At 40.4% G+C, this 26,142-nt stretch overlaps 1 protein-coding gene across 2 annotated transcripts in view; it reads left to right on the plus strand.

Annotated features, from left to right (window-relative positions):
- The first annotated feature begins 208 nt into the window (after nt 1-208).
- LOC107551352 (calcium uniporter protein, mitochondrial-like) overlaps nt 209-26,142 on the plus strand; it is a 93,087-nt gene continuing 67,153 nt past the window's right edge. For both annotated transcript variants that reach the window (XM_016232925.1, XM_016232926.1), the window contains exon 1: nt 209-646. In XM_016232925.1, the coding sequence (XP_016088411.1) occupies nt 527-646 (120 nt within the window). In that variant the 5' untranslated portion in view covers nt 209-526. The remainder of the gene's footprint in view (nt 647-26,142) is intronic.

Here is a 26,142-nt window from a genome sequence, read left to right on the forward strand (position 1 = left end):
TATTATATCGAGTTAAATGTCATTGTTTTCCTTCATAGAGAAAGAACATTGGAGCGCGAGCGTCCCGCGCTTTCTGATTGGTCGAACTGGCGTTCTCTTCAAGTTGTCAAAACTACAGAATTGCGCGTCTTCTCATTGGACGAAAAGAGTTCCAAGCGGCGCCAGCAGGTAACCGCTCGGCCAATCAAAACGCTCCTTTCATGTTGTCCTAGAGACCGTGGTATTTCAGTCTACGACTTCCTTATACTAACGTTTCGGTGTGTTGTGAGATATAACCGTCTGACTGTGTCAGAGTTTCACTCGTTAGGAATACAAGAGCTTTTGCTTCGAACGCGGAACTATAGCAACCTGCTTGTGAAACATTTGTGTAGGCTATATACGTGTCTGTGCGCGCTTGTGTGTAGTGTTGTGTATGAGATATTAGCCCAGCCCAGCAGCCCTTCCTATTTCCCCTCCCTTCCCTCCAACAGTCTCAGTCGGTTCGCCCGCAGCACTTGCGTTCTCTCGGCCGGGTTTCATTCCAGAGATGGCTGCGAAAGTGTGTAGGTCGGTCCTCCTCCTGTCCCGGAGCAGCGGAGCCGTAGCCTCTTCTGCTCTTCCCGCATTCGGTGTCTCCTCACGGCGACATCATCAGAGCACACGAACGGTGAGTCCCCGGAATGGAAAGCAACCGAGCATGGGTGCCGCTACCGCTGCTGCTGGACAAGGGGAGGGTTGTGAAGGGAGAGATAAAGGGGCTGGGTTCCTCTCTCTGGTGAGGGTTAGATAAAAACAACCCGCCAGGAAGTGTTTTGGGACGTTTCTGTCCGCATTGAGTGTTCCGTGCATTGCACAGTGATGATCAGCAGTGCTGCATCATTATTAACCAGTGCACTTTCAGTCGAGCTGTACAAGACGTCCCGTTTACCGGAGGCGTTTACACATGTACAGCCCATGTCACGGGTTTGTCCCGTGTATGCACATTATATTTGAACTTTGCATGCATGCCACAGAATCGCACGCGTGCAATCGGATGCGCTCGTGGCGCATGGGCTCCGTGCGTTCACTTCCAGGATAACCTTGAAAGCAACAGTGGTCTCAACTTTAACGCTGACTCCGAGACACATCATGCGCTCTCCGTGATTGATTGCGTGGCATCGGACCGCTTCAGTCATTTCAAGCATGCAAAGCTTGTTTTTTCAAGGTTTGCAGAACTGGACGGACTGTGTGTTTGATTCACTGCGGTGTCCGGTTGTGTGCATGTGCATAGAGAGAGAGAGTGACAGTGCGGCAGGACTCTTGCGTTCAAACGTTTTCAAGACGCGTTATAAAGTTGAACTGTTCTTAACTTAACGCGCCGTCTTAAAAACGTAACGCAACGTCCGACGCATGCGTACTCGGAACAACTAATAAAAAACAGCGCAGACCTAACGCAAGAATGCGTAACGCACCCCTGCTCGTATGAAGTACTGTCTGTCATTGTTGGGTAAAAAGGAGTATACGCTCCCTCACGGGCATGCATGTTCACTTCAGTTCTTCGTTTAATTATGTCACTCCTTCTCTTTACTCACACACCCCTCCCTTCCTTTCTGCGGGTGTTTCCCGTTTCCAGCGGCAAGCCTGTGGGCTTTCCTTTTGAGCAAACTCCAGTGCGCATTGCTCAGTGGCGCTCCAGCATGTTTGGAAGCTCGTCAGCTGGAAAGAAAACATACGGGCAGTCCTTGAGACACCCATCATAGAGATTTTGATTTGTCGCAACGTCCGACGCATGCGTACTCGGAACAACTAATAAAAAAACAGCGCAGACCTAACGCAAGAATGCGTAACGCCCCCCTGCTCGTATGAAGTACTGTCTGTCATTGCTGGGTAAAAAGGAGTATACGCTCCCTCACGGGCATGCATGTTCACTTCAGTTCTTCGTTTAATTATGTCACTCCTTCTCTTTACTCACACACCCCTCCCTTCCTTTCTGCGGGTGTTTCCCGTTTCCAGCGGCAAGCCTGTGGGCTTTCCTTTTGAGCAAACTCCAGTGCGCATTGCTCAGTGGCGCTCCAGCATGTTTGGAAGCTCGTCAGCTGGAAAGAAAACATACGGGCAGTCCTTGAGACACCCATCATAGAGATTTTGATTTGTCCAACCTTCATGACTTTCAAGTCAAAGTGAGAAAATGTGAGGAGGAAGTCAAGGAGTTCCCTTTCAACAAAGTAGCTACTGTGGCCTTTCCATTAAGATATAGCTGTTTTTAAACTTGGCATAATGGTTATGCAGTGATATTCTTTTAATTAAACTAGTGGATAGCATGGTTGTTAATACAGTGATACTTTTGATTCTTATACAGTGATTCTATCTATCTATCTTTGTTTGTTTTTGTATCTATCTATCTTTGTTTGTTTTTGTATCTATCTATCTTGGTTTGTTTTTGTATCTGTCAGTCTGTCTGTCTATCTATCTATCTATCTATCTATCTATCTATCTATCTATCTATCTATCTATCTATCTATCTATCTATCTATCTATCTATCTTTGTTTGTTTTTGTATCTATCTATCTTTGTTTGTTTTTGTGTCTGTCTGTCTGTCTGTCTGTCTATCTATCTATCATGTGTGTGTATTCTTATAAGCTTTGTACTTAATAACATGTTTTGGACAAGCTGCCATTTTGGACCATAGTTAAAAAACAAAACAAAAAAACATTTTCATTGGAAAAACGCCCCTGCAGCAGCGTTTCTGCCGAAACAATATTGCATTGCTTCATTGTATGTTTTGTGACACTTTCGTAGTGAAGTGTCCAGTGCGTAGCGCTAAAAGCGTGCTTAGTATTATCTGAAACATGAATTTGGCAACATTCTTTTACATTGCTTCTTGTACGTATCACGGCACTTTGGAAATTAAATGTCTAGTGAATGATGCTAGGAGGTTAATTCTGTATTGATTTTAACATACCATGTATACTATACCAATAGTGTTAACAAAAAGTAGACATGAGATAATATGCATTTGCGTATGCGTAACCACGCCATATTCACTTGCTTCTACAAGCTGTTTTATTGTGACTCGTGTTTCAGAGTGCTCTGCATCAAGTGCAGTGCTGTACCAGGTGAGCTACCAGGCAAGTTTACCATATCAGAAAACCCATAAATATGGAACTGATTATGCAATACAAATGTCAAAACGCTAATTATTCACTATGCTAAAAGTGTCTTGAGGACATAACGTAGTATTATCTTTCTTAATCGATAATGTCACTAGTGTTCATGGAAACTGCAGTGAATTGTATATGTATACTTTAAATTCCGTGATATATAAATCTGGTAATCAAACAGTACTATGATAAATACTGGAATACTCTCAGATTCTATCGTTGATGGTGTCTCCTCAGGAATGATATTTTTATGGGTTTTCTTGCCAAAGATATAGGTGACTTGGAATTTAAAGTCTGAACTTAAACTACTATTTGCCTTTGAGATTGCAGCATACAAATAAATATATTAGTTGTTTACAGAACCATACCCCTTAGATTGGCAGAGAATCACAACAGCAGACTCTCACATCCTTCTATGGATTAAGCAGTCCCAGTTTGATCATTAATCTTGTGTGTCTCTATTTATTTCTCTCTGGGCAGTAATGTTTGTGGCTCTGTTGGCATTTATAGTGTTCCCCAAACCAAGCATGCATGGCCTCTTACGGTGCTTGGCACAAACCTGTCTGGCTGAGACACTGCAGTGACAGGTCTCTGACAGCAAGGCCTTCATCGGTTCATCACATGCTAGCTGGGCACCGAGTCTCAAAGCACCGTTTCATCATAAACATCTAAAGCACAGCTGTGAGGAGTTTAACGAATTGCTTCAGAACAACGTTTTCCCCAAGGACTATGCACTTCAGTAGAAATAACAAGGCTTTGAGTGTCTAAAAACACTTTGAACCGTAGCTGGGCACGAGCAGTGGAGAGTGCCATAGCAAAACAGCATCCTCTTGGATCACTAGCTGAAATGCCAGTCGCGGTGTCAGATATTTAGCCTGACTCTGAATCCAGGCCCCTGAGATATGCACTTAACTCTTGTTGGCTTGCTTTTGAATCTGTTCAATAAAAAGCTTCCTTTCTGAATGTGGACAAGTACAGAGACTACTGAAAAACAAAGTAATATATAACCCTGGTGATCACTGTGGTCCACTCCAGTGGATCTTTTTAATCCGTGCAATGAATTGTTGAGTTTAGTCTTTTTCAACAAGCCTCGAGCATATGCAGAGAGCATGTGTGGAGGGTGAACCAGCTGCAGGGTAATCCTATGAAGTCCTATAAGCAGTGTGTTTCTTTGCATACCTTAGAGATGTTATATAAGAAACGTGCATCATTAGTCCGAATAATTTTTTCCAGTCATAATAGCCATTGTACAATGTTCATTGTCATTCAAAACATGCCAGATTAATTACTTGTGCAGTCTGTTATTGGTGTTTAAACAGAAGATTACATACCAGCGATCACATCATATTGATAAGTAAGCGACTCAAGCAAGTCTATATGCATAGATTGTTTTTCCATTGACATGGCCGCAAACGTAAAACAATAAAAGCAACTAACCACCTGAATGCAGCAAAATGGGTTGAATTGGCCTGTGCCAACTTTAAAAAATTTTGGAAGTTGGGACAATTAAAAAAAAAAATGGATTGTGGTTGCATTTCAGTTCAAATGTGTATATAAATATAATTTTAATATGAAATGTCATTACATATTTGGATGAATAGTTTTGTGTGTGTGATCATGAACATCATCAAACCTCTAGCTTCCACGGTTTATTTTTTAAAGTGACGTGACATGTGGCCAAGTATGGTTACCCATACTAGGAATTAGTGCTCTGCATTTGTCCCATCCAAAGTGCACACACACACACACAGCAGTGAACACACACCCGGAGCAGTGGGCAGCCATTTATGCTGTGGTGCAGTATAATTCAGTATCCAATACCTCAGTCATGGTATTGAAGGTGGAAGAGAGCGCTGTACATTCAGCATCATTAGTCCGAATAATTTTTTCCAGTCATAATAGCCATTGTACAATGCATTTGTCCCATCCAAAGTGCACACCCACACACACACAGCAGTGAACACACACCCGGAGCAGTGGGCAGCCATTTATGCTGTGGCGCAGTATAATTCAGTATTCAATACCTCAGTCATGGTATTGAAGGTGGAAGAGAGCGCTGTACATTCACTCCCCCCACCTACAATTCCTGCCAGACCTGAGACTCAACCTTTGGGTTACGAGTCCGACTCTCTAACCACAGTGAACACACACCCGGAGCAGTGGGCAGCCATTTATGCTGTGGTGCAGTATAATTCAGTATCCAATACCTCAGTCATGGTATTGAAGGTGGAAGAGAGCGCTGTACATTCACTCCCCCCACCTACAATTCCTGCCAGACCTGAGACTCAACCTTTGGGTTACGAGTCCGACTCTCTAACCATTAGGCCACGACTTCCCCCCGAATGTTTAAAAATAAACTGGATATGAATTATAACCCTTCCCAGTTTGTTAATCCAATTTGGATTTAAGTGGTCCGATTAACTGTTGTCATGATTGACTGGGCGGCTTCAGTGATTTCGAATAGCAGGAACAGAAGAAGGTTGGTCTAGAGATTGCAACTGTCATTGTCCCAGCTGGAAACTCTTTCTATTGACAGCCAGGGCCGAGATAGCAACTCAGGACTGAACCAGCAATCAGTTTCTAATAGCCAAAACAGCCTGGAACATAATTAAGGACTGTGTATCTGAAGTGACAATGATTTAGGAGCTTCTTAACATGTGACATATTCCCGCGGCTTCATATTTGTCTACTTTTTATGGTTTGTGGAACACTACTGTGTGTGTTCTGCCTGTCTCTTACAGTGGACAGCTCTATAAAACATTCTCCTATCTGTTATAAGGAGGTCTATGTTATGTTTACAGATTGCTGTTGTCACACATCTATCCTTTACCTTGATAAAAGAGCACTGCTATGATAGAAACGCTGACAAGTTAAAATGCGTTTAGTTGCATGTTCATATTGACAATTAGATTTTTACAATTTCTTCCCCTCTGAAGCATTGTCGCCAAATTTATACACAATAAATGGGACAATATTTTAGAGTTCTGTCAGGACCACTATCGTCAAAATGATAGATACTTAGCATAACGTTTGGTTTGGCGGTATGGTTGTGTTCTGGGCAAAAAACTCCCTGCCCATCCATGCAGCCTGTCATGAATGAGCAGGGAGAGCAGCAATAATAACCCCCCTAGGGTTAACAGAACAGAACAAGGCAGATATCATTAATGTACTTAATGATATTTAAGTGTAACACTTTATTCAAGATAAAGGAGTCTGATTAGCAAGGAATATCAGAAAGCCAAGTCCTGACTGTGGCGAACGGAGGAGTTGGGGATGGAGGAGGGTAATTTGCTCCTGTGCAAGCTGAAAAGCTGCTGAATAATACTGAATAGAGCTTATATAGGAATGCCGGATAGGTGTCGTATTCCTATAGGTAGAGAATCAGCTGATGCAAGCTTTACTCACGTGACCTGCCAGAACTAACGCTAATGCTTAATTTTTGTGAAAAATGGACAAATCAGCCCAATCATGCTGGGATAATTTGCCTCAAAAAAGATGATTCTGCGCACTAAAAAATGCTGGGTTGTTTCAACCCAATTTTGGGTCAAATATGGACTAACCCAACTTTTTGTGTAATGTAAAAATAGTCAGTTATGCTTCCCTTTGCAAACACACCTAATAATCAATATATGGATGCTGATTAGACAGATTAGGATTTTAAGATGGATAATGAATAGTCTTTTAAATGGACATCTCTGTTTTAACAACGGCGCGTTTCATTTATTCACCATTGAGGAATGCCAGTAAGGGCAAACCTCTGGGCTGAGTAATAAGCTCCAAATTATGCAATAGTGTTCCTTTGTCTAATAAAAAGATGATCCATTGGTTCAGTGTTCATGGTTATGCACCTAATTATGGCTTGGTACAGTTGTGCCTTTAATCATTCTAAATCCTTAGATGCAGTTTTGTAATAGACTATTGCATACATTTAGGTAGGTGTAAACTCTTGTAAGCTCAACATTGTGTCCCTGTGTATCTCAAACACAAAATGTTTAAATAGAAGGATTCCAATTATTAATGTGGTTGACAACATCATAAACAGAAGCATGAGCTTGATCTAATACAGTGGAAGTGGACCGAATAGAATGTCCGAATCCATAGTATTCATAAAACAGTAGATGAAAAGTACCTAGATAACCTGATACTTCCATTGAGATTTTGAAGTGTGTATGCAGTGGATTCTTTACTATTCATATGAGGCCACAGACAAGGTGTTATGAATTGCAGATACACCTGATGCTGTAGGACTCATGACAATGTTGTTGTGGCGGATGTATCGTAGTATATCTGGATTTCATTCATACTACACGCATTCACCTATAATTTTTAATGGTTGCAAAGTACTACATTTAAGGAGTGAACTTACTAGACAGAATGTGTTTTTAGGTTAATTTCCATGACTGTTCCAAAATCTATGAGCTGAGCATTCACAATAAATGAATTAGACTAAAATCTTCTTGGAACTCTCTTTGTGCCTGTAAAATGCTTTGTAGGCAGCTTACTGGGTTTTGGAACAGAGCCACTGACTCTGCTTACATTTGTCAAATCACACAATTTATGGCAAATGTAAAGTTCAGCTTTAATTTAAGAAAGACCTTTTCACTTACCCCATATGCAATATTGTGTCTTACAGCCATCTTTAGGTCCATCCGTACTTAATCAGTTTAAGTATGTTAAAATTAGCCGGTTCTTGAGTGTGGAGAGGACAGGGGCGTATTTAACATTCTGGGTGACGATATTGAAGGTTATTAGAGCTGCTTTTAGTATAAGTGCTCTTACATGAAAGCTTGACCTCCTCGTTGCTATTGGGCAGCACACTGTGCTTTCCTATTGCCCGTAGGTGCAAGTCATGCTTAATGCAGGCAGTAATGGTGGCCAGTGTGAGTAATATGATGATGGATGAGGAGGCGGTTGGTTACCCCTCTGCTCTGATGTTTCCCCTAGATTCTCACACTATTACAAAACCTGGCCATCTGATTGGTTGGCGAATATTGGATACACCACAATGTCATTACTTTTGACAAGAAAACAAATCTTTCTGTTCATTGAGGATCTGCATCAACTCAGCTATCAATTAGGCTTTTAGACGAAGGTCATCCGAGCTAAGATTCCATTCGGATGGATGCAGGATGTTGACCGTTCACTATAGGCTGATGTAAGTACTGAATTAATGCATTACTGGGTTGGTAATTGTTTTTACGTGTGCTTTTGCATGTGATGTGCTTTATACATATCTGTTTATAGGTTTGCAGTGATGCATATTTCTAGTCATTGAAGGTCATATTGCCTACAGTACATCCGCACCTCCTCTGCTTTTATCAGTTCTGCGTCTGCACCTGCTTTTGCATTCTTCTTTTTATATCCGGACATCCTTATTAACCCTCCTCTGCTCATTTTCATTATTCAAGGTCCCCTGAAATGCTTAGAAACACGCAGCTTTACTCTGTGTTGACGTCATTTTAACTGAAACAGGAAGACAGGGCGGGACATATCAAGCAGCTCCGCCCCTTTTTAAAATAGCCAATAGCGTTCGTTTATATCACAGCTTGGGCTAGAGCCATTGCGCTCCGTAAAGCCGCATTTGACAGGGTATGCCAGCCACAATTTCATCCATATTGCTATAAAATATAGCATTCTGTGTAGAATTCAAATACGATAAGTTTTGTGGTCTGCTCCGACTCGCGCATGTGATCTGCTCCGTGCTATCGTGTCTCTGGACCGAGTGTGTGTGCGGTGCGAGGGTTAGCGTGACACAGCGCGGACTTCTTTTTTTCCTCAATGGAAAGCATATTTACACTGTTTGAATCGTTCCCTGTCCCCTATATAGTGCACTACGTGTCATTCACTGTACAGAAATGACTAATTCTGTGGACAAGTGACCGATTTCAGCCGCGGCTTCAGCATCTATTTTATAGTGTAGGGGGCAGGCGCTTCGGATTCTAGAGAGCATTTGATTGGACAGAAAGTTTGACGAGAAGCTGAAGTACGATGTGACGTCAAAAAAATTGTTGAGCTGTTTTGGCGGAAGTGACGAACTGCAAGCTTTGAATGCTTATATATCGTCTAAATGTGAATTTTGTCACGTTCAGGGAACGTTTAAGGGGAAATAAGTGGAGAAGTGGCACGCAGTGACCTTGCTAGATTGTTTTGTGGTGGATCTGTTGTAATTTCAACAGTTCATGTTGTGTGAAATACTTCTGTCTTGTATTTCAATGTAATAGGCCACATGTAAATCATCTTCAATGAATGTAACGCACACAATGGGCAGACAGAAGGAAGACAGAATGGAATTCGTGTTAAAGTATTACATCACATAATAATCTGAAAGACAATTCTGTCATCATTTACTCACCCTTATGTCATTCCAAACCCTTTATTTCTTCCTGAGTTTCTTTCACACAAAAAGAGAAATGCTGACAAGATGTACTGGTTACTTTTCCACCCATGTATTGAAAGTGAATGAGGATCTGGGCTGTTGAGCTCCAAAGTAAAAAAAGAAAAAGTTGTTCTAGACATATCATCAAAGTACTCCATGTAACTTGTGCACTATATTCCTCTTCTGAAGACTGAAATAATCTTTGTGTGGGAAACAGCCCCAAATTCAAGTAATAGTCCAGGAAATTTTTACCTATTCTGTAGGCTGCATATTGCAAATTCCAACTTGTCGCAGTTTGTTTGGTCTCATTGCATTAATGTTGCAACATCTTTGATGTCATATGTAAGGTGTTGTGCCTTACTTGGATACAGACAGCAGAAGGCAACATTTTTTTTTTTTGATGAGAAGCTGAAGTATGATGTGACGTCAAAAAAACTAAATGTTGAGCCGTTTTGGCGGAAGTGATGAACTGCAAGCTTTGAATGCTTGTATCGTCTAAATGCGAATTTTGTCACTGTTTTGGAGCACACTGCCTTTTAGATAACCTTAAGACTAACATATTGATACTAACACCCAAAAAAACTTTCATTTTGATTTCATGGGGACTTTCAGCTTTTATTTAATTGCACAACAATAAATTAAATTTGATTTGAAGTAGGTCATCATTTTGAGCACCTCGCTGGAAATCCACAAAAGAGTTTAGAAAAAAAACTTCCTGTCCAGACTGTAATGTGAGCAAATATTGCCTGCCTGCCTGGCAGACTTGAGATTTTAAACCCTGCCATCAGGGTGGGAAATATTAAGCCAGGCATTTTTTAAAGTTGTGGAATGTATCCATGGAATATTAATTATATAAATTTAAGCGTGAAACTGGCAATGAAGATGTTTAAGTGTTAGCCTATAACTAGGTTGTCATGCTTCCAGAATTTCCATAGTCAATGTGAATGCAAGTAAAATATGCATAACTAATATTAATATTCATTAAAAAAAGTAAATCATTAATGTGAACATTATATAGCTTGTGGACTTCAAGGATTTCTCAGTGATATCACTATTGTTAAGTTTTCCAAGTAATTATGCATAAACAAGTAAAATCAGTAATTAAGAACAAAAAAAACAACAACAGTTGAGCAGTGGAGCACATACAAACTACAGAACAAAGATACAAGAGAAGTAAATCGTGTTTAAAGTATGCAGCATAATCAATTAAGTATTCAAGTAAACGCTGAGAAATACAAGCCTATTACACATGATATTTTGACACCAATGTGTTCACTTTAAAACCTTGTCAGTACAGGCATTTTAGACCGAGAAGTGAATTTGACACATGCAGCAGCATTGCTGCATGGGATGAACACTGTTTTTTATGGCTTGTATCTTGTTCGCATGCACTGCCTAGTTAGCCATAGCATTACAAGGGTGTAACCACTATTTACCTTTTCAAAGACCCATGCCACCTTCCACCTTTTCCCTTTCCCTCCCTTTTTGTTCATAATGGCCATGTGGAATTAATTAGGGTGGATTTATTATTTTTAAGCATTTTGGTTTTCTGTTGTTACAAGAACATTTGTGCTTTTCTTCTCAGTGTTGGTTGGAGGTCCAAACTTATGGAGGTTTGTGAGAAGCCCCTGTGCGGGACTGGTCGATGTGCAGGGTTAACAGTGAAGGGCATTGACATTTTCAGGCTTATGTTTGTTTTGCAAATAAAAATTTAAGGAAGACACAGTATACTGTACAGCGTTCCGCGCAAAAAGCCTCACTTTGTTGGGGAATGTTAATGAGACCCTGATCGCTTGTCTCCAAGGTCAGAGGGGCTGGATTTGGAATTTAGAAAGTACTTAAACATACCTAAATCTAAAGTGAAACCATCAGAGATTGTTTAAGGGGAAATAAGTGGAGAAGTGGCACGCAGTGACCTTGCTAGATGGTTTTGTGGTGGATCTGTTGTAATGTCAACAGTTCATGTTGTGTGAAATACTTCTGCCTTGTATTTCAATGTAATAGGCCACATGTAAATCATCTTCAATGAATGTAACGCACACAATGGGCAGACTGAAGGAAGACAATGGAATTTGTGTTAAAGTATTACATCACATAATAATCTGAAAGACAGTTCTGTCATCATTTACTCACCCTTATGTCATTCCAAACCCTTTATTAGTTCCCGAGTTTCTTTCACACAAAAAGACAAATGCTGACAAGATGTACTGGTTACTTTTCCCCCCCATGTATTGAAAGTGAATGAGGATCTGGGCTGTTGATCTCCAAAGTAAAAAAAGAAAAAGATGTTCTAGACATATCATCAAAGTACTCCATGTAACTTGTGCAATATATTCCTCTTCTGAAGACTGAAATAATCTTTGTGTGGGAAACAGCCCCAAATTCAAGTAATAGTCCAGGAAATTTTTACCTATTCTGTAGGCTGCATATTGCAAATTCCAACTTGTCGCAGTTTGTTTGGTCTCATTGCATTAATGTTGCAACATCTTTGATGTCATATGTAAGGTGTTGTGTCTAAAGGTGCCTTACTTGGATACAGACAGCAGAAGGCAACATTTTCAGTGAATAATGACTTAAATTTCAGCTTATTTATCATAAAAAGCTGTCATAATGGTGGGATCAACAATGCGGATCATTAAATGGACAAGAGTAGCTGGGACATTTTTCAACATTTGTCCATTTGTGTTAAAAAAGAAAAAAGGAATGTCCTATAGGTAAAGGTCAATAAAATAACGACAGAGGTTTCCTGTGGGTGAACTGCCCCTTTAAAGTTTTGCTCTTCAGTGAAGCGTCTAAACAGCTTTAAAAACTTCCACAGTAAGTATAAGTCACCTTCATCTAACCTATTTTAGTCAATTGAGAATGCAATGACAAAGGTTGCATGCTTAAAGATTAATAATCATTAACGGAGGGGTTAAGGGAAATCATTACTTGCATATTATGCTGGCCAAGTAGTGCAATTAAAATTTCACAAACAAGCCCGGGCATCCACGTGATGACCTGAAATCTGTGTTTACACTGTAAAGAGTTACCACAACAACAGCGCTCTGCCAGATTTACCGTTGAGGGCTTAGAGAGCACCATAAACAAACAATCCAGCTCTGACTGGCTCAACAGCTGCCATGTTGTGTTTCTAGATGATTACCCCGACTGGCAATTTCTTCAGCATACAGTAGACAAATGTGAAACCCAAAACGCAGGCTTCTCTGTGACTTCATACTGGCTATCTGATCTGTTTGTGTTTTTGGTTTTAAAGTGCGCTCGCATGTATTTGACCCAGATATTCCAAGGACACAGTTGCTCTGCAAGCTCCCATCTGACTTCCTTGTCCTGTCAGGCCTGTCGTGGATCTTTCCACGACTGCACCGTGACCTCCTCCCCATTGAGTAAAATGGGAATGGAGGGGCGGCAAACTCTGTGGAGCTTGATCACATCCACTTAAGCTCTGCAACAGGACACAACAGGAAATCGATATAATTACACAAAAGCTAAGCATGTTGGGGAATGGGGAGGTTGTTCAGGAGAAAGGTGACTGTAGGAATGAAACGAATAGGAAGAAATGAAAAGAATGAGGAAAATTTTACCCAGTGGAAAAACAAGAAAAGCAAACCATCCTTCAAACTGATCTGTTAACCTTTGGGGCTTGATTTTATTAAATGTAACAAAGCAGACTCACACACTGGCCTCCTCTGGGGATGTAAGATTGGAAAACTAAAGCTTAGACAAAGACATGCGGATTCGGTTTACTCGGATTTGCTTCACATGCCTATGTGCATTAGTTTAGTGAGTTAGACTGTAGGGTTGCTTGGTAGTGGACTACATTTTTCGGTCATTTTCGGTTAAAGATTGTGGCTTCTTTTATGTAGTCATTGGAGAGTCAAAGGAACTCATTGCTTTAGATCCGATCCAAAACTTTCCTTCTAATTCACTCTGTTACAGTTTATGTTCGCTCGAAAATCTTGCCTTTAGCAAATTGGTATAAGGCTGAGATTCGCCCACTATTACCTCATGATATGATGATACATGTTGTGATACATTAGTCACAATTTATCACCATGCATCATGGTATAATTATTTAAGCGCAGCTGAAACTGTGCCAAACTTGTGAGAGACAGAAATTAATCTGCCAGATCGGTTTCAACATCTGTTGGATGGTTCTCGGCACAATATGCTGCCTCAAATTTTCACACTGCTTAATGCTGGTTTATCATCTTTTAAACCTGTACTTTTAACCTTGGTTATGCAACATTTCACACTTGTAATATTGAATATATAAAGTGTGAAACAATGTTAGAATGCAACAGGGGTTTAAGATTTAATCGCTAACTGTTGTACGCGTGTTCACAAGAGAGTGGCGTTCCAGCAGATGACGTAGGCGAACGTGGAAGTGATGAATGCTGAAGTGCAGAGGAGAGAGCAAAACAAAACACCGGTAGCGAATTAGAAGTTTAAAACAAGGATTTGTGAAGAGAAATGTTGTAGGATTTCGTTATAAACCTAAAGGAGACTGGTTTTCTTTTGCTTTAAAGGGGTCATCGTATGCAAGATTCACTTTTACATGTTGTTTGAACTGAAATGTGTGTTGGCAGTGTGTGTACACAACCACCCTATAATGATAAAAATCCACCCAGTGCTTTTTTTTAAAAATCCAGATAAATAATATCCCCTTTCTCAAATCAAGCCGCTCTCAGATTCTTGTCTGTGACGTCACACAGACCCAGGCCACCCCCACGATTGTTGATTGAAACTGGTGTTTTACCTTAGACCCGCCCTGAGTGAGCTGTCATCAGTCCGCCATTGTTTCGACGCCAGAGCGGTTGTAGACAAGAATGTCTCTTAAGCGATTGAGGTGCTTTGTTGTTGGCTGTAATAATGAACATAGCGGTCATCATTTACTCTCGACATCTGATCCACTGAAGACGCAGTGGAGTATGTTTGTTTTTGAAGGGAATTTGTCCTCCGACCTACCTAAATGTGTCTATGTTCGCAAATCGCCTTTCCTAATAATGTGCTAGTTAGCAATTTTCACGATGAATGCGGCTAAAGTTTACAGTCTCTCAGAGAACTGTGCATCACCCCACAGAGGGAGAGGGGCGGGGATAGCATAGCTCATTAGCATTTAAAGGGAAATGCACTGAAACGGCTTGCTGTGAAAAGAGCTGTGTTTGACGGTAAAAAGGGTGTTGTTTTACACTACCATTGAGAAATTTTAACCAAAGTATGTTAATAGACTTTTCATTAAGACCATAAAGAATCATATCAACTTCTGATGACCCCTTTAAGCAAAACTTGGTTCTCGCAAGCCTAGCATATTCTCACCAGAGCTTACACAATGCCTACGTCCTACCTCATCCACTGGAATGCCACTCTGTCATGAACATGCGTACGACAGTTAGCGGAAGCTAACTGTAAAAATTTTCATTGTAAGTGCCGTTTAGTCAACTAGACCTGTGGTTCTCAACCACATTCCTGGAGGACCCCCATCACTGGACATTTTACATGTCTCCTTAATCAAACACACCTGATTCAGGTCACCTGCTCATTAGTAGAGACTCACAGACTTGAAATGTGTCAAACAAAGGAGACATGCAAAATGTGCAGTGTTGGGGGTCCTCCAGGAATGTGGTTGAGATCCACTGAACTAAACCACAAAACCACCATGTTTGTCTTAATGACAGCAGGCAAATTAAAATGACTTTTCTTCTGTGGTGTGTGTAGAAATCAACATGGGCCCTCAATGCAGTCCAAAGCATCCAAGAGGCAAGTTCGCCATGTACAGAAATCTTACACTGTCCCAAGACACCACAGAGGAAAGGAGCTTTTAATTTGCCTGCTGTCATTAAGACATGGGGGTTTTGTTATTCTACATGATAGGGCTTGTTTTAGGTCACTGTGGTTGGTTGAAAGTGTTTTTAAAAGATAGAGATCTTTCACATTTCCTAATTGTCAGACCTATATGGGTTAGCTGTTGTACTATCATATGAGCCTTTTCAGAGAAGCGATTGTTCATGATGTCCATGTAGCCGAAGGTTAATTGTTCTGTAGGAATTCACTGCCTGTATTGTCCCTTGGGCTCTGCTGGACTCCACATGGCTTTCAGTACTATCCTTCTAAGCTCTCCATTATACTGTATGTTATATGAGCAGTCATAATAAGTGCTTCAAGCAGCTCTCATGGTTGAACCAAAGTGTGTGAGATAATGAGGGCAGTTGTGCGCCGCTCTCATCCTTAATTCAGCATGTGCCGCTGTGTCTGTGCTGAGCAATGGTGCTCCTGATGTAGATGACTCAGCTTCCCGCTGTTTCATTACTTTGTAGCCGCACTGTGCCCCTGAGTGGAAACAGTCAATGTTTCCGTAGGTGCCTGTGGGTCAGTTTGGGACAGTGTCCCACTGCAGAATCCCTAAGGAAATGCTGCTTCACATTAAACCTCATTGAAAACTGTATCTGTGAATCATTCATGATACCATTCTTAAGAAAAAAAATGTGATTTATGAACAGTTTACAAATTTTTAATGCTTGTGTTTCATGAATGAAGAATCAGCCACATTCATACGCTTTCAAAATTTGCAGGCGAAGAAGACAGGACCAGGTTTTAAACAGCTGACGGCAAGTGCATTGTCCATTGAGAATGTTCTTTTGCAGCTGAATGTGCAAAGAGTGAACCCAAGAGGTCACCTCCATTCCAAGCAACTTGCTATTGGCAAATTTTGCTCGTCACCAATTGATAATCTGACACGAAACTTGCAGGAAATCCTGTCTATTCATATAATTTATTTTTCATTTCAGTGAACTTGATTCAAGCTAATTTGCATATGAAATTAAATGCATCAAAAAAGAGAGACTCATTCACAAATTGTCTATTTATTGTCAATTATTTATTTGTCTCTTTCTCGCTCAACACAAGTTGAATTGGCGTTTTTTAGCATCCTTGTTAGCACCAGCCTCCCATGCTAGAATCGCTGATTACAATCCCACTCAGAGCGAGTGAGGGGAGTAGAACTGGAGGGGTTACATTGGTGCGGTGACCCGGATGGGAGTGCGGTTGGACACCTGTGCCAGTGTAACGGAGGCCAGTTTCTAAGAGCTGCACAGCTAAACCTCACTCCCCTGATCCCAAGAGGGGCACTAGCGACTGACGCTAGAAGGTGTGGTTTTTAGCTTCCTTGTTAGTGCACCCACCTCCCATCCCGGAAATGCCAGTTCGAATTCAAATTCTTGACTCCATTTGTTTGGGTCACATTCCACTTGATTCCTTCTTACTTCATCGCTCTCTTGTGTGCAAATATACTGCAGTATAAACAGGAAAATCTTTAAACAGGAACACATTTATATTCGGTCATACTACTCTGCCCTAGTAGATAGTAGGTCATTCAGGGGATGAATGCTATCCTGGAGAATTATTGGCATGGAGACTATTTTCAACTGCGCGTAAAAGAATTGATTGGTTTGGTGATGCATTAAGTTTAAGCCCCACGTGACCGTACAGTGAACCGTAACTGGAAATGAAAGCAGGTTTTGTAATTACAAGCATGAGGTTAAGTTGTTTGTTGCCTTGGTTATTAGGGGGTTAAGGCATGATTGTGTGTGTTGTTTGTCAACCGAGTCTTCTGGGAAAACAGCCTGTTTGATGGGGGAGTTTGCGCTGTGGATCAGCCTGTCAGCCTTGGCTGTTGAGCAGGAGATTTGCAGCCCTGCTTCAGCTATGTGCTGTCAAAATGATACGGGCATTCCCACTACCACTGATGGATGAATAAACACACACGTTTGCATGCTTATTCCATTTAATCTACCAGACCATTTTACCGTGAGTAATTTTGGCATGGCATATAGTATTTATCATTTAAAGTATCTAATCGTCTGTAAACATTTTTTTTATAGCACATCCCTAATTTGAATGTCTTCGTCATGATACAAGGTTAATTTCACTGTCAAAGTGCATGCATGCTTAAGCTCCTGTAAATAGAAGTACTAACACTTAAACATGCACAGATTTGGACTTCTCGACTAGTTGTTCCATAAGTCAATGCTCTGAGGTTAGGTTGACTAGTTGTCAAATGTGACTTCTCTGTGTGTTTTATTTGGCATTCACTGGCTGACCAGTTGACTAATGTTGTGGACAACTATAAAAAATAAGTAGCTGTGCCAGCTCTTGTGCACACAAACACAGAATTTGCAGTGCATGATTCTATGTGCCACAAGGGAAATAAGACAAAGGAAAACCCTGACACACTCATTAATGGCCCTAAGTTAATTCTCAGAGGGGTTTAATAGGCAGAACAGAGTGGGTGAGGGTCACCCTGGTGTAAACCATCACATCAAGTTTCCTTGGCAACTGATAAACCACTAGACTGTTGCAATATACTGCGACCTGCATTCTGAAACTGCGGAAATGTAGAACGTTTCAATAAAAAATGTTGAGTTATAATATGTGGGTCATCTGAGGAGTGCAATGGAACTTTGCATAGTGGCTAAACCAATGAGTCTGTTTACATGACCAACAAATGCTAAGAACAGGTAATGTGAAATAATGGTAGCAGAGGAAACATCGGTACATTTACTGAAAAAAGGCTGAAACTACAGATTTAGTCTGTGCAGTAATACAAGTACATACAAACTATAAAGTTATTCACAAAGACAACCTCTTCCTCAGACAGCAGTTTTCTTTTTGGATTGGAGACAAAATGACCATTGACAAACTGATCCAGTTTTAAAACGGCAAATCAGCAGTAGGTTACTATAACCCAGAAGGCTTGGTAGTTTGTGAAGAGGTGCATCATTTCTGAGAAATGCACCAATCTGTTGGGGTGTTTTGTATCTCAACCTACACCAGTTAATACCCCCTGTATACCATAAATGTTTACACTTTATATTATTCAGTTCTGTTTACATTCCGTTGCACTCACCTAATCATAGTGTGCAATATCATGTCTATTGTGCAATATTCCTGTGCAATAACTGTCTACCCACTGGAGCCTTTAGAATGCAAATAATGCAACATGTACATCTTTTCTGTTACGTGCCAACTGTGCAATAATGTGTGCAATACAATATTTCATAAGGCGTAAATTGCCATGTTTACACAGTTTTTGTGTGTGTGTGTGTGTGTGTGTGTGTGTCTGTTGCTTGTCTTTGTATTGTATTGTTAATGGCATACACATTATCGTTGACTGTTGCAGATAAATCGCCTTGTTTGTATTGGTTTTGTGTATTGCTTGTCTTTGTATTGTATTGTTAATAACATACTCTTTTAGTGTTGTCACGGTACCAAAATTTCAGTATTCGGTACCAATACCAGTGAAAGTCCACGGTTCTCGGTACCAATTTCGGTACTAAAGCAAAACACAAAAACATGCTAATTAAAAAATTTGAATATACTTTCATTTAATCCAAACTGTGTACATATTTATTTTTAAAGGGCTTTTGAAAACCTTCTAGAGTTATTCAGCCAAGAATAACAACTAAGTTAGCTAAAAAAAAAAAAGAACTACTTTTCTGACTATGACACAAACAATGTGAACCATTTGTACATTCTCTAACACGCATATTTTAGATTCACAATTCATTTAAAAGCCTGTGAAAAGAGCGGTGTTTGACGGTAAAAAGGGTGTTGTTTTACACTACCATTGAGAAATTTTAACCAAAGTATGTTAATAGACTTTTCATTAAGACCATAAAGAATCATATCAACTTCTGATGACCCCTTTAAGCAAAACTTGGTTCTCGCAAGCCTAGCATATTCTCACCAGAGCTTACACAATGCCTACGTCCTACCTCATCCACTGGAATGCCACTCTGTCATGAACATGCGTACGACAGTTAGCGGAAGCTAACTGTAAAAATTTTCATTGTAAGTGCCGTTTAGTCAACTAGACCTGTGGTTCTCAACCACATTCCTGGAGGACCCCCATCACTGGACATTTTACATGTCTCCTTAATCAAACACACCTGATTCAGGTCACCTGCTCATTAGTAGAGACTCACAGACTTGAAATGTGTCAAACAAAGGAGACATGCAAAATGTGCAGTGTTGGGGGTCCTCCAGGAATGTGGTTGAGATCCACTGAACTAAACCACAAAACCACCATGTTTGTCTTAATGACAGCAGGCAAATTAAAATGACTTTTCTTCTGTGGTGTGTGTAGAAATCAACATGGGCCCTCAATGCAGTCCAAAGCATCCAAGAGGCAAGTTCGCCATGTACAGAAATCTTACACTGTCCCAAGACACCACAGAGGAAAGGAGCTTTTAATTTGCCTGCTGTCATTAAGACATGGGGGTTTTGTTATTCTACATGATAGGGCTTGTTTTAGGTCACTGTGGTTGGTTGAAAGTGTTTTTAAAAGATAGAGATCTTTCACATTTCCTAATTGTCAGACCTATATGGGTTAGCTGTTGTACTATCATATGAGCCTTTTCAGAGAAGCGATTGTTCATGATGTCCATGTAGCCGAAGGTTAATTGTTCTGTAGGAATTCACTGCCTGTATTGTCCCTTGGGCTCTGCTGGACTCCACATGGCTTTCAGTACTATCCTTCTAAGCTCTCCATTATACTGTATGTTATATGAGCAGTCATAATAAGTGCTTCAAGCAGCTCTCATGGTTGAACCAAAGTGTGTGAGATAATGAGGGCAGTTGTGCGCCGCTCTCATCCTTAATTCAGCATGTGCCGCTGTGTCTGTGCTGAGCAATGGTGCTCCTGATGTAGATGACTCAGCTTCCCGCTGTTTCATTACTTTGTAGCCGCACTGTGCCCCTGAGTGGAAACAGTCAATGTTTCCGTAGGTGCCTGTGGGTCAGTTTGGGACAGTGTCCCACTGCAGAATCCCTAAGGAAATGCTGCTTCACATTAAACCTCATTGAAAACTGTATCTGTGAATCATTCATGATACCATTCTTAAGAAAAAAAATGTGATTTATGAACAGTTTACAAATTTTTAATGCTTGTGTTTCATGAATGAAGAATCAGCCACATTCATACGCTTTCAAAATTTGCAGGCGAAGAAGACAGGACCAGGTTTTAAACAGCTGACGGCAAGTGCATTGTCCATTGAGAATGTTCTTTTGCAGCTGAATGTGCAAAGAGTGAACCCAAGAGGTCACCTCCATTCCAAGCAACTTGCTATTGGCAAATTTTGCTCGTCACCAATTGATAATCTGACACGAAACTTGCAGGAAATCCTGTCTATTCATATAATTTATTTTTCATTTCAGTGAACTTGATTCAAGCTAATTTGCATATGAAATTAAATGCATCAAAAAAGAGAGACTCATTCACAAATTGTCTATTTATTGTCAATTATTTATTTGTCTCTTTCTCGCTCAACACAAGTTGAATTGGCGTTTTTTAGCATCCTTGTTAGCACCAGCCTCCCATGCTAGAATCGCTGATTACAATCCCACTCAGAGCGAGTGAGGGGAGTAGAACTGGAGGGGTTACATTGGTGCGGTGACCCGGATGGGAGTGCGGTTGGACACCTGTGCCAGTGTAACGGAGGCCAGTTTCTAAGAGCTGCACAGCTAAACCTCACTCCCCTGATCCCAAGAGGGGCACTAGCGACTGACGCTAGAAGGTGTGGTTTTTAGCTTCCTTGTTAGTGCACCCACCTCCCATCCCGGAAATGCCAGTTCGAATTCAAATTCTTGACTCCATTTGTTTGGGTCACATTCCACTTGATTCCTTCTTACTTCATCGCTCTCTTGTGTGCAAATATACTGCAGTATAAACAGGAAAATCTTTAAACAGGAACACATTTATATTCGGTCATACTACTCTGCCCTAGTAGATAGTAGGTCATTCAGGGGATGAATGCTATCCTGGAGAATTATTGGCATGGAGACTATTTTCAACTGCGCGTAAAAGAATTGATTGGTTTGGTGATGCATTAAGTTTAAGCCCCACGTGACCGTACAGTGAACCGTAACTGGAAATGAAAGCAGGTTTTGTAATTACAAGCATGAGGTTAAGTTGTTTGTTGCCTTGGTTATTAGGGGGTTAAGGCATGATTGTGTGTGTTGTTTGTCAACCGAGTCTTCTGGGAAAACAGCCTGTTTGATGGGGGAGTTTGCGCTGTGGATCAGCCTGTCAGCCTTGGCTGTTGAGCAGGAGATTTGCAGCCCTGCTTCAGCTATGTGCTGTCAAAATGATACGGGCATTCCCACTACCACTGATGGATGAATAAACACACACGTTTGCATGCTTATTCCATTTAATCTACCAGACCATTTTACCGTGAGTAATTTTGGCATGGCATATAGTATTTATCATTTAAAGTATCTAATCGTCTGTAAACATTTTTTTTATAGCACATCCCTAATTTGAATGTCTTCGTCATGATACAAGGTTAATTTCACTGTCAAAGTGCATGCATGCTTAAGCTCCTGTAAATAGAAGTACTAACACTTAAACATGCACAGATTTGGACTTCTCGACTAGTTGTTCCATAAGTCAATGCTCTGAGATTAGGTTGACTAGTTGTCAAATGTGACTTCTCTGTGTGTTTTATTTGGCATTCACTGGCTGACCAGTTGACTAATGTTGTGGACAACTATAAAAAATAAGTAGCTGTGCCAGCTCTTGTGCACACAAACACAGAATTTGCAGTGCATGATTCTATGTGCCACAAGGGAAATAAGACAAAGGAAAACCCTGACACACTCATTAATGGCCCTAAGTTAATTCTCAGAGGGGTTTAATAGGCAGAACAGAGTGGGTGAGGGTCACCCTGGTGTAAACCATCACATCAAGTTTCCTTGGCAACTGATAAACCACTAGACTGTTGCAATATACTGCGACCTGCATTCTGAAACTGCGGAAATGTAGAACGTTTCAATAAAAAATGTTGAGTTATAATATGTGGGTCATCTGAGGAGTGCAATGGAACTTTGCATAGTGGCTAAACCAATGAGTCTGTTTACATGACCAACAAATGCTAAGAACAGGTAATGTGAAATAATGGTAGCAGAGGAAACATCGGTACATTTACTGAAAAAAGGCTGAAACTACAGATTTAGTCTGTGCAGTAATACAAGTACATACAAACTATAAAGTTATTCACAAAGACAACCTCTTCCTCAGACAGCAGTTTTCTTTTTGGATTGGAGACAAAATGACCATTGACAAACTGATCCAGTTTTAAAACGGCAAATCAGCAGTAGGTTACTATAACCCAGAAGGCTTGGTAGTTTGTGAAGAGGTGCATCATTTCTGAGAAATGCACCAATCTGTTGGGGTGTTTTGTATCTCAACCTACACCAGTTAATACCCCCTGTATACCATAAATGTTTACACTTTATATTATTCAGTTCTGTTTACATTCCGTTGCACTCACCTAATCATAGTGTGCAATATCATGTCTATTGTGCAATATTCCTGTGCAATAACTGTCTACCCACTGGAGCCTTTAGAATGCAAATAATGCAACATGTACATCTTTTCTGTTACGTGCCAACTGTGCAATAATGTGTGCAATACAATATTTCATAAGGCGTAAATTGCCATGTTTACACAGTTTTTGTGTGTGTGTGTGTGTGTGTGTGTGTGTCTGTTGCTTGTCTTTGTATTGTATTGTTAATGGCATACACATTATCGTTGACTGTTGCAGATAAATCGCCTTGTTTGTATTGGTTTTGTGTATTGCTTGTCTTTGTATTGTATTGTTAATAACATACTCTTTTAGTGTTGTCACGGTACCAAAATTTCAGTATTCGGTACCAATACCAGTGAAAGTCCACGGTTCTCGGTACCAATTTCGGTACTAAAGCAAAACACAAAAACATGCTAATTAAAAAATTTGAATATACTTTCATTTAATCCAAACTGTGTACATATTTATTTTTAAAGGGCTTTTGAAAACCTTCTAGAGTTATTCAGCCAAGAATAACAACTAAGTTAGCTAAAAAAAAAAAAGAACTACTTTTCTGACTATGACACAAACAATGTGAACCATTTGTACATTCTCTAACACGCATATTTTAGATTCACAATTCATTTAAAAGCCTCTGGTGTGTAAAAATAGTAAATATCATCATGTCCTCCTGTTTTTTTTTTTTTACCCTAATAAAAGTTATAGGAGCATTAAATAGTTAATAAATAAACTTCATTCTAATGCTCATTATATTAGCGTTAGCCGCGCTTATGCTAACGATTAACTACTCTAATACCAGCGTTCATTTCAATCCGACATTCAAATTAAAATATTGAATAATATTCATAGGTGTTTCCCACAGACTTGCACTCTATTTGTGGCGCATATATATGCAAATTCATTCTCTGCAAGCAGGAGGCACTTGTAGAGCGGGAGAGATCGAGGTTTCCCCAGTAACGGCTGTAATCAAATAAGCGCTGCGCTCACAAACGCTGCTCAGGCATAACAGGCAAGATGAAATGAAAATGACATCCATAATTATCTGAAGACAGTCGGTTTCCTTCAGAAATACAGTGATATAAAAACACCCGCACTGGGTTTCGACTTTGACACGTGCAGTGCTCATGTTTATTCAATGAAGTCAAAGCCTTTTGGAAAATCTATTTGTGGCGGCCAGTTTTGATATTGTGGCGGGCCGCCACAAATAAATCAATGTATGGGAAACACGAGATCTAAATATTAAAAATTCAAATGAAACTTACCTGCTTGCATCAAGAACTGGGTTGACCGGGTACTCTCGGTACCACCGGTACATAAAAAAACCTGATACTGTAACGTTTGCATTTTTTTTAGTACCAACTTGGTACTGAAGTACCGGGTCTTTTGACAACACTATACTCTTTATTGCTGTCTGTATTGCAGACGTAGATGTTCCGATGCTTTGCACTAAGTTACATGTGACTGCACTGTTAGGATTGCTCGAATATCGCTACACTTGTATAGTGACAATAAAAAATCTTGAATTTCTACTGTCAGTGAATCTTAACCCAGCAGTGGGTTTCACAAAACACTACCAAACACTCTGAAAATAACTCCTCAAAATTACCCAACAGGCTAAACCCAGGGTGAAAAAACCCCAGCCAGTTTTAGAGGGTAGTCAAATGATTTGGAACTGTTCTGTAGTTCATGAGGATTGCAATGGACCACTCTTCTCCACTGCTTCATATCCTCAAAGTGATTCACGTTTCAAGTGCTGCACCGACAAATGGATTTTTCTCGATAGCTTTGCAGTCTTGATTGGTATTTTTTCCGTCTAAAAGAGGAACAAAAGGAAAAAATGAAGGTAGGAGTAAAAAGAGAAAAACAACAAGTAAATCTATAGCCAGGATCAGTGCTTCTGACAGAATCTCTCAGTGCCCGAATCTCCGGTTCACCAGGGTATCCTCGAGGATTCCCTCTTATTACCCAGTACGCAATAGGGAGAGAGACTTAAAAGGTAAGAGACTATACGGTTTAAAAGGATTCTCATTTTTCTTTCACAGAAAACAGACACGTGCACACAAAAGATTTGTTTCACTGGCAAATTGCTGTGGCGGGTAAGCCTGCGGCGACTCCACAAAGGCATGTAAATCTAGACTGAAGTGCTCCAGGCGCAGTTCGAAAGAAATCATGAACATTCAGGGCAAGCTGCTTTCAGGCGGGCAAGGAGCGAAGAGACGGCATTCACAGCGCATATGACCTCACACTTTTCCCAGTCACCATGGAGTTGCTGTGGAAACGCGGCGCTTTTTCAGGATGTTCCAATTCAGCCTGCTGAAATGCACCCACTCTCCCTTCATTTATGTGTGATCTGTGAAATATTACAGCCAGCTGGTCGGCACTAACACCTTACGTTAAGAGCATTGGCAGTTAGCCTCTCAGGTTGTTGTCAAGGTGTACTCTAACATGCAGCTGTAGTGTTAGTCCCAGACTAATGCGGTCTTGTATTGACTCACTCGTCAAGCCCATATCAAATTTCTTGATTGTGATTTGATTGTGTAGCCTTGCATCAATACATACAGCACTGTGGTTCAGTGAATCTTGCTCTATAAGAATACCTATAGTGTGGATAAAGTGCTCTTCAAAAAGGACTTCAACAAAAAAAAGTTGTCTAAGTGAAACATTCTTCCATAAAAAAATTAATGAATCAACTCTTAGGGAAAGAAAATAGCATCTGTAACCAAGAATTAATCAAGATCTAGATTTTTCAAGCATGTGGTTTGTAAAGGAGTCAGGAGGTACTAGGCAAAAACAGATGTCTTGCTGTCACTTAGAATAAATGTTTGTTGAAGACAAAAACAAGTTTCTGTGGGATTTTTTTTTTCCCACAAGAAGTTGCATACCATTATTGCTCAGCCAATGGAGTATCTGATCTTTGTGGGTAATTCTCAAGTAAAAAAAGTGGGTTGGCTTCTCTGTCAAGGCCAGATTGCGAAGTACTATCCAGTGACCAATAATATAATCAGAGCTTTCTGCAGTGCAGGACTAATAACAGACTCTTAACAGTGTCATAAAAAGACCTCTCCTCCACTAGAAAACTCAACTAATCGACCATTCACACTCCTTATGGGGCTTGTTTTCACAAGCTGAGATTAAGTGGTCACAGATACACAAACCTGTACATATTGGGTTGTGGGAAATTCAGAATTTAGGATTTTGGTTCCCACAATTCATGATTTGTAATGTGAATTAAATTGGCCGCACTTCACAGGATGATCCAACACACATCTTTATTTATATA

This window comes from Sinocyclocheilus grahami, unplaced genomic scaffold, assembly GCF_001515645.1.
Source record: "Sinocyclocheilus grahami isolate Dianchi unplaced genomic scaffold, SAMN03320097.WGS_v1.1 scaffold421.1, whole genome shotgun sequence".
Classification (NCBI taxonomy): Eukaryota; Metazoa; Chordata; class Actinopteri; order Cypriniformes; family Cyprinidae; genus Sinocyclocheilus; species Sinocyclocheilus grahami.